The following is a 10,441-nucleotide window of genomic DNA, read 5'->3' on the forward strand; positions in this document are numbered from 1 at the left end:
ATTTTGGTAAATAGGGATTTTACATTCCTGTTACTATTCTAATCTTAGGGCCGAAAAGATACAGGGTGGGTACTCAAATTCCAAAATAAAATATACAGTTAGGTAAATATCCTCAGAAAAGCACAAAGTTAATGTGGATTTAACTTATCTCTGAAGATACCTTTTTGAAAAATTTTGGTTCAGTCTTAAGGGAAAACTGGTTAGAAAGAGTTTACATAACACTGAGTAACAAAATTTCATGTGTGTCTTTCTCTCTCAATTTTTTTTTTTTAAATCTACATCATTAAATTAATTTTAGAACAACTTTGGGGAAGATAGTTGTGTCAATCTCTTACTCCCAAGGTATCCATATTAGAACTAATTGTTTGGCCATTTAACTTTGAAAGTAATATCAAACCACTTGTAATAAAAAACCGCTTGAAATGCAGGAAACCAGACATCCCATAAAACTGTTTTCAAAAACGTTAGAAAGGTTTTAGTTCTCTATTTTAACCCTGAGTGTAATGCCATAGAGAAGAGTCACAAAATAGTAATTCCTGTATGTTTTTCATATTTCTTACAGGTCATGGATTTCTTGCCTTTTTATTGTGTAATATGACTTCTATGTTTTAATTTCCAGTTAATTGAAAATTATTAACGTCTATCATAATTGCAGCTGTGATTATAGTTACAAATATAGTTCTTGTCTATTAACAAAATAGCGTTGTTGTTGTTGTTAGGTGCCGTCAGGTGGTTCTGACTCATAGCGACCCTCTGCACAACAGAACGAAACACTGCCAGTCCTGTGCCATCCTCACAATCATTGTTATACTTGAACCTATTGTTCAGGCCACCATGTCAATCCATCTTATTGGGGGTCTTCCTCTTTTTCACTGACCCTTTACTTTACCAAGCACGATGTCCTTCTCCAGGGACTGATCCCTCCTGAAGACATGTCCAAAGTACGTGAGATGAAGTCTCAAAATCCTTGCTTCTAGGGAGGCTTCTGGCTGTATTTCTTCCAAGACAGATTTGTTCGTTCTTTTGTCAGTTTATGATATATTCAATATTCTTCGCCAACACCATAATTCAAAGGCATCAATTCTTCTTCCGTCTTCCTTATTCATTTCCCAGCTTTTGCACGCATATGAGGTGATTGAAAACACCATAGACTGAGTCAGGTGCAGCCTCGTCTTTAAGGTGACATCTTTGCTTTTTAACACTTTAAGAGGCCTCTTGCAACAGATTTGCCAAATGCAATGGGCTGTTTGACTTCTTGACTGCTGCTTCCACGGGTATTGATTGTGGATCAAACAAAATATCATCTAGATGAGGAATAAAGCCATTAAGACAAACAGAATACCTCCCCCCACTACCATTTAATGCCACCTTCCTGAGTTAACGGAATTGCACACATCTTTCCAGGTTATTTCAAATTTTCAGGATTTGAAAATAAAAGCTGTCAATACTTCATCCTGTGATGCAAATATTTTCCCAACTTTGTTGTTGTTATTACTTGGCCTTTTAATGTTGTTTTCGCCATATCTTAAATGTATTTAACTGTATCTTTCTATTCCTTCATGGATTCTGAATTTCTTGGCAACTTAAGAAAATCTTCCCAACTCAGTCTATATATAAAGATTAACCTAGGCTTTCTTATAGTTATTTTATTTTAAAATACATTTAGACTGCTATTCTATATTAAATTTTTGTTATTAAAACCTACAGTGTATACCACAGCAATTAAGAACTCTGTTGGCTTCTTACACTGCCTTTTCCAATTGAGCTACGACCTTAGGGGAAGTCATTTAACTGCAATTTGAGAAACTAAAGGGTTTCTCATTGTTTTTATTAGTAAAGTTGTGGAGAAGGAGCCTGGTGGCACAGTAGTTAAGCACCTGACTATTAACCAAAAGGTCAGCAGTTCGAACCCAACAGCCGCTCCTCAGAAGAAAGATGTGGCAGTCTGCTTCTGCAAAGATTATGGCCTTAGAAACCCTGCAGGGCAGTTCTACCCTGTCCTATTGGGTCACTATGATTCAGAATCAACTCTATTGCAATGGGTTAAAATTGGGGAGGGTAATAATACGTATTTATATTCATCAGGATTAAATGAGTTAAACAAATACTTCAAAGAGTTCATGGATTTTCACAAGCTGTCAGTATACCTGACTGTCTTCATCAGCTCCTACACGAAACAGTCCACGATAGGTATAAGGCACTCAATAAGTATTGGTTGAGTTGAACGTGTTGCACAAAACATTTCCTTTTTCTAAGCTGTATTGTTGATAAATAGATGAACCATATAGAGGCCGTGTTCTCAGTTAGCTTTTAATCAGGTAAAATAAAAATATTCCATATAGCATCTGATGAAATTTTTATAACTTTTTTCCCCTGAAGATAGCATTAAAACCCTTTATTTTCATTCAGTTTTTTTTTCAATTTGCAGACAATGTACAGCAAATTGTTGAAGTCCCTGTGTATGTTCAAGTTCTTAATATCAATGATCATGCTCCTGAGTTCTCTCAATACTATGAGACTTATGTTTGTGAAAATGCAGACGCTGGCCAGGTAAGAACCCAGAATAAATTAGTAAAAGCTAAGCAACGTCCATTATACCTTGATTAAAACTTCTGCTACATATCCTCCAATTCTGAAATATTTTAAAAATAAACTTTATTCTAACTATATTTATTGGTGGTGCAAACAGTTAAGCTCTCAGCTTCTAACTGAAAGATTGGCAGTTTGAACCCACCCAGTGGCTCATGAGAGAAAGACCTGGCAATCTGCTTCTATAAAGATTACAGCCAAGAAAACCCTATGGAACAGTTCTACTCTGTTACATGGGGTTGTCCTGAGTCAGAATTGACTTGACTGCACCTAAGAACAACAATTATATGTTTTATGTTGTGGGTTCTATTTAATAATTTAAATTTCTATTTTTTAAAGTTAATAACAAGTAAACTTCGAGTTTTCCAGTTCCAAATTTCTCACATATTTAAAAAATCTTCTGCTAGCACTAGAGATTCAGTAGTAATTCATTTATACTTTGTCAATACAATAAAGAAAAATGCTTTTTTGTATTTCTATAGAATAATCACGTTTTCATTAGTTTTTAATTCATCATAGTGATAAAGGTAAAATAGTATATAAGTATAAAAATATAAAGGGGAACAAAACTGGAAATTTTCCCATAGCTTGTAACCACTACATCAAATATATCAACACAACTGAAACACCATTTCATATGAATTACTAGATATATAAAAACTTATGAAAGCATGCTCATTTTCAAATACCTTGTAACTCTAATAAATTACACTTTTAGCGTGGTAAAGAAGTTTCTTTAAAAGTCAAATAATTTTGAAAATAAACAATGTATCTTAACAATTTTCCAATTAATGCATATTCAATTTACTTATGTTAAAATATATATTTAACAGTTATCACAAATACAATTACATTTTAGAGTCTTTACAATTATGTATTTCAAATTTGAAGTATAAAACTAGTATGGCAAAGAATTTTAAACCCTTTACATAATATGATTGTATTCTGATTATCCTGTTGATTAGACAACCTATTTCCAAACTAAAACAAGAGGCTTAAGTTACTTTATCTTCTATAAAGGAGCCCTGGTGGTGCAGTGGCTAAGCACTCAGCTGCTAAGCGATAGGTCAGTGGTTGGAATCCACTAGCAGCTCTGCAGGAGAAAGATGTGGTAGTCTGCTTCCATAAAGATTTCAGCCTAGGAAACCCTATGGGGCAGTCCTACTTTGTCCTATAAGTCAGAATCGACTTGATGGCACCCAACAGCAACAACAATAACAGTCTGTACACTTATTTCTATAAATGTCCTGGGCAATAAAGACACTTATTTACTCAAAAAAGTTGCATATACAATGGTCTCAGTTGGGCTGAGGTTACTGGGCAGAAGATTCGGAAAGGCAACACAATTTATAAAATAGGACACTTGAGACCAGAGCACTAGAGCTGAGTGATCAAGAGTTCTAGGAGGATACTACCTGAGTCCAGTGACCACCCTGGACTTTTCTTGTAAATCCTTAGTTGCTGTTATGTCAGTGGGAATCCCTAAGTCTGTAACCTCAGAAATCTGAGGTGCTTATTGCCTATCAGTCATCCAAGTGGAGATGTCATATAGACAACCAGGTACACTGATATGGAGTTCAGGGGAGAAGTCCATGCTGGAGATAAAAGTTGCAGGTATCAGTTTTATACATGATATTTGAAACTTAAAGCTTGGGGGAAACACCAAAGAAGTGAGTGTGGACAGAAAAGAGAATTCTGAAGACTGAGACCTGAGCACATCAATGCTAAATAGCTGTGGGAGTGGGGTGGGCACACTAGCAAAGACAACTGGTGAGGAGCAATCCAGGAGTATGTGATAACTTAGAAATCAAATAAAGAGGGCTATTACCTTACTTCTGTGTTACGTATAAATCAGGTAAAAGCATCTGTTGGATTTAAAAACGCTTTCAACTTTCTAAAATATTTGGACTTAGAAAAGGATGTGACGCCACTGAGGAAGAAAATAAAATAAGAATATAAAAGGACAGAGGACAGAGACCTTAAATACATCAATATTTCAGAATCAGGTAAAGGAAGATTACTGTAAACAAAACGGAGGGTTTGTGACCAGAGAAGTGGGAAGGAAACAGTAAGACTATTGACACAGACATGTACGGAGGCCATAGTTTTGAAAGAGGAAACGTCAACATCCTTAACCCTCAGTGTTTCAGGAAAAGTGGTTCTCACTATTTACATCATGGTCAAACATACTCTTTAAAAAAAAATGCATTTTATAAATAATTCAAAGAAATAATAAAGGAATAGTGAAAAACTTTATTAAAATTGAAGTATAATGTAAACACAGTAAATCCATACTTTATTTCATATTTTTTCTGTGTTTAAGGTATGAAATATTTATTCAAAATTTCAAATACATCTCTGTTAAGTGCTAGCTTATGATTACTTCTGGTTCTTGAATTCACATTGCTAAAATTAAGTATTTCAAGAGTTTTTTAAATCTTTGGCAGCTCATATTTGGGTGGAAGAGAAAATGGCCATCTTCTTTAATCCAGGACTGCAAAGCATTTAATTTTTAGATTTATAAACATCAAATAATATGATAAATCCACTTTTTAAAAAAAAATTGTACTGTATCTATTTACTTCCAGTCACACTGGGATACATACTATCTTCTACATTTTTCCATTTACAAGATGTATCGAGTAAATTTTGGTGGAAAAATCTTATAAAAGATGAAAATATACAGTAACATTTATTTTTAGCCAACCAGGATGGTCTAAGTTATTGTCACAAAATATTATGTGAAGTTCTTCCTCTTGAATGGTGACACCATATTTTCTCTTTGTACTTGGAGTTATGTTGTTTACTCATTGATTCTTGATTTTGAGACGGTTCACCTGGTATATAGTCACCTGAAGATTCAAAGTCTGAGATTTTGGTTACATGATCAATTTCATCATCATCTTGAGTTTACAGTGCTGCTTTCTGCTTTTGCTATCCAACCTCTGAGTCATCTAGTAATTGTGAAATGTCTGACTTTGTCAATTTTCTTTTCTTTGTCATATAGACAGAAAATTAAAAATGCAGAATTTTCAACTGTAGTCAATGAAAGCTAAAATAAGAGTAAAAGGTGGTCTACCAACTGTCCTTTATATCTTCTTGAAAGTGATGTAATACTTTGGGCAATAAAATTTTTTAAAAAATTAAATGATGCAATGGTGAAGATTTGTTTTATTATTATATCATCTTTCTTTGCCATCCTTCATACAGTTCCCTTATTATTTCTTTCAAGTGCATATTTGGAAAAATTTATGAGTAAGGATGAAACAATTCCTTGGATGATGAAATGGCAAAATGTTCAAGGCATAAGAAAAATAATATCCCTGAGTTCCCGTAATGTATTCTAGCTTTATAAAAGTGTCCAAAATTCCCATGTAATAATTGAAGGTAGAATTAGTTTTATAGTACTTTTTAAAAAATAAGTCAATAATATATTTATTTTTTTGTTTGTTTTGCAGTCCTACCCTTAATACAATTTTCCCATCACTGTTAGCTCCCTTTTTCCCCCCTACCTCCTACCTCTGGTAACCACTAATGAACTTTGGTCTCAATACATTTACCTTTTCTTGTCTTTTTAAGTAAGTAGGGTCATATAATACATGTCATTTTGTGATTGGTGTATTTTGCTCAGCATATCTTCAACTCCATCCCTACTGTAGCATGTATATGTATCAAGATTTCATTTCTCCTACTAGCTGAATAGTATCCATTGTATGTATCTACCACATTTTGTTTATCCATTCATCTGTTGATGGGCATTTAGTTGTTTGCATCTTTTGGCTATTGTGAATAGTGCTGCAATGAACATTGGTGTACAAGTCTTTTTTTGTGTCTCTGCTTTCAAGTCTTTTGGGTATATACCTAGGAATGGAATTGCTGGGTCATATGGTAGTTCTATTTTTAGTTTTTTGAGGAACCGCCACATTGTTTTCCACAATGGCTGTACAATTTTGCATTTCCACCAGCAGTTGCTAAGGGTTCCAATTTCCCCACATCCTCACCAACATTTGTTATTTTCTTTTTTTTTCCATCTTAGCCATTCTAGTGGGAGTGAAATGATATCTTATTATGGTTTTCATTTGCATCTCTCTGATAGCTAATGACACTGACCATCTTTTCACAAGTTTGGTGGCCATTTGAATGTCCTTTTTGTGAAATGTCTATTCAAGTCCTTTGCCCATATTATGAGTGGGTTATTTGTCTTTTTGCTGTTAAGTTGTCAAACTTTTATATACATTTTGGTTATTACATTCTTGTTGGATATATGGTTTCTGAAGATATTCTCCCTGTTGGTAGCTTGTCTTTTCTCCTTTTCTTTTTAATATCTTTTTTTTTTTTATTGTGCTTTAGATGAAGGTTTACAGAGCAAATTAGTTTCTCATTAAGCAATTAATACACATATTGTTTTGTGACATTGGTTGCCAACCCCATGACATGTAAACACTCTCCCTTTCTCTATCATGAGTTCCCCATTACCAGCTTTCTTGTCCCCTCTTGCCTTCTTGCCATTGCCCCTGGGCTGGTGTGCCCATTTAGACTTATTTTGTTTTATGGACCTGTCCAATCTTTGGCTGAAGTGTGAACCTCAAGAGTGACTTCAGCACTGAGTTAAAACTGTGTCCAGAGGCCATACTCCTGGAGTTTCTCTGGTCTCTTTTTGTGAGTTAGAATTTTGTTCTACATTTTTCTCTTGCTCTGTCCAGGACCTCTGTTGTGCTCCCTGTCAGAACAGTAAGTGGTAGTAGCTGGGCACCATCTAGTTGTCCTGGATTCAGTCTTGTGGAGTCTGTGATAGTTGTGGTCCATTAGTTCTTTGTACCAATCTTTCTCTTGTGTCTTTGGCTTTCTTCATTCTCTAGACAGGGTGGGATCAGTGGAGTATCTTAGATGGACACTCACAAGATTTTAAGACCCCAGACACTAGTCACCAAAGTAGGATGTAGAACATTTTCTTATAAACTATGTCATGCCAATTGAGCTAGATGTCCTCCAAGACCATGGTCCCCAGCCCTCAGCTCAGTAATTCAGTTCCTTAGGGAGTTTGTATGTATCTATAAAGCTTCTATGACTTTGCCTTTGTCAAGTTGTGCTGACTTCCCCATTATCTTCTCTAATCACAACATCATAAAAGCAGAAATTAATAACAGGAAGAGCAAGGAAAAAAAATCAAACAAATGGAAACTGAATAACACCTTGCTTAAAAACTACTGACAGAAGAAATCAAACAAGGAATAAAAAAATTCCTAAAATCAAAGGAGAATGAAAACGCATCATACCAAAACTTTTGGGACACAGCAAAGGCAGTGCTCAGAGGTCAATTTATAGCAAGAGATGCACACATCAAAGAAGAAGAAAGGGACAAAATCAAAACATTAGCTATACAACTAGAACAAAGAAAAAGAGAAAAGCAAAAGAAGCTCACAGTCACCAGAAGAAAGGAAATAATAAATATCAGAGCAGAAATAAAATGAAATAGAGAACAGAAAAACAATAGAAAGAATCAACAAAACCACAAGTTGGTTCTTTGAAAAGATCAACAAAATCGACGAATCATTTGCCAAATTGACAAAAGAAAACCGGAGAGAATGCAAATAACCCAAATAAGAAATGAAATAGGGAATACTACAACACACCCAACTGAAATAAAAGGGATCATAAAAGAGTACTATGAAAAACTATACTCCAACAAAATGGAAAACCTAGAGGAAATGGACAAATATCTAGAAACACACTACCTACCTACACTAATACAAACAGAGGTCAAAAATCTGAATAGGCTCATAACAAGAGAAAAGATTGAAACAGTAATAAAAAAAACTCCCAACAACAACAAAAAAAAAAAACCTGGCCCAGATGGCTTCACTGGAGAACCAACATTCAGAGAAGAGCTTGCACCTTTACTATCAAACTATTTCAGAATGTAGAAAAGGAAAGGATACTTCTGAATTATCTCTACGAAGCCAGCATAACCCTGATACTAAAACAAGACAAAGACACCACAAAAAAAGAGAATTACAGACCAATATCTCTCATTAAAGTAGATTTTAAAAATTCTCAACAAAATTCTAGCCAATAGAATTCAACATCATATAAAAAAAAAAAAAAATACAACACGACCAAGTGGGATTTGTACCAGGTATACAAGAATGGTTCAACATTCATGGAAAATCAATTAACATAATCCATCACATAAATAAAACAAATGAAAAGAATCACATGATCATCTCAATCACCCCACAAAAAAAATTGATAAATTATTAGATAACCATTCCTGATATAAACTCTCTATAAAATAGGTATAGAAGGGAAATTCCTTAACATAATAAAGGGCATCTATACGAAACCAACAGTCAGCATCATTCTTAATGGAGAGAGGCTGAAAACATTCCCCCTGAGAACAGGAACAAGACAAGTATACCCCTTTATCATCACTCCTATTTAACATCATGCTGGAAGTCCTAGCTAAGCAATAAGACAAGAAAAAAAAAAATAAACGGCATCCAAATTGGTAAGAAAGAAGTAAAACTATCCCTATTTGTGGATGATAACATACTAAACATAGAGGACCCAAAAGGCTCCACAAGAAAACTACTGGAACTAATAGATAGGTTCAGCAGAGTAGCAATATATAAGATAAACATACAAAAGTCTGTTGGATTCCTATACACCAATAAAGAGAAAGACAAAAAGGAAATCAGGAAACCAATACCATTTATGATACCCCCTAAAAAAGTAAAATACTTAGGAATAAATCTAACTAGGGGCACAAAAGACCTATATAAAGAAAACTACAAAACACTACTGCAAGAAAACAAACGAGACCTACATAAATGGAAACACATATCATGCTCATGGATAGATAAACTCAACACTATGAAAATGATATTTTTTACCCAAAGCAATCTACAAATACAATGCAATCTCAATCCAAATACAAACAGCATTCTTTAACAAGATGGAAAAACTAATCATTAACTTTGTATGGAAAGGAAAGAGGCCCCAGATAAGTAAAGAACTATTGAAGAAGAATAAAGTAGGAGGACTCGCACTACCTGACCTCAGAACCTACTATACAGCTATGGTGGTCAAAATAGCCTGGTACTGGCACAACAAACACATTGATCAATGAAACAGAATTGAGAATCCAGATGTAAATCCATCCACCTATGGTCACCTGATCTTTGAAAAAGGCCCAAAGTCCATTAAATGGGGAGAAGACATTCTTTTTAACAAACAGTGCTGGCAAAACAGGATGTCCAGAGGACTCCGGCAAGATGGTGCTCTAGGCAGAAGCACCACGCCATCCCTCCACAACAAAGATCCAAAAAACTAAGCCAAACAGAGAATCAACAATCCTGAAACCCTAGAACATCAAATGAAGAGATAAAGAACTCAGCCGAACACCAAATGGAGTAAGAATACTGAAAGAGAACAGAGAGCGAGGAGAGATTCATGCAGAGGTCCCCTACCAGCTAACGCGGTGCGGATCCACCATCTTGGACTCCCATCAGAGACCAGCAAATGGGGGTGCGAGAGAGTAGCCTCGCGGAGCGTCCAGTGGGAGACAGAACAGCCGGTGATTTGCGGTGTGCGCTTTCCCACCCATCTTCGCCCCGGATGGGGCTCCCCTGCTTCCCGTGTCCAGGGTCTCTTGGCTGGGGAGCTCCGGTTGCTTGGATTCCATGCGCCCGGGCGGGCAGCTTTCTGGGTGCCGTTTGTTGGATGCTGGTGTTGCTTTTTCTGCTTCTTTTGGTTTCTCGCTTGCCTCTCGCTGCCTCCCCCTCCTTTTGCTCGGGTGCCTGGCTCCAAGCGCCGTCTTTGCCCTTTTCTGCGGGGCTGTGGGGCTACGTTC

General features: G+C 35.8%; 1 protein-coding gene across 1 annotated transcript in view; it reads left to right on the forward strand.

The window, feature by feature from the left end:
- The window catches only part of CDH19 (cadherin 19), a 76,642-nt gene that overhangs the window by 33,105 nt on the left and 33,096 nt on the right, over nucleotides 1-10,441 (forward strand). Inside the window, exon 8 of the mRNA XM_004389454.3 lies at nucleotides 2,429-2,550. Within this exon, the coding sequence (XP_004389511.1) occupies nucleotides 2,429-2,550 (122 nt within the window). The remainder of the gene's footprint in view (nucleotides 1-2,428; nucleotides 2,551-10,441) is intronic.

The sequence above is a fragment of the Trichechus manatus genome, unplaced genomic scaffold (genome assembly GCF_000243295.1).
Source record: "Trichechus manatus latirostris isolate Lorelei unplaced genomic scaffold, TriManLat1.0 scaffold00246, whole genome shotgun sequence".
NCBI classification, from domain to species: domain Eukaryota; kingdom Metazoa; phylum Chordata; class Mammalia; order Sirenia; family Trichechidae; genus Trichechus; species Trichechus manatus.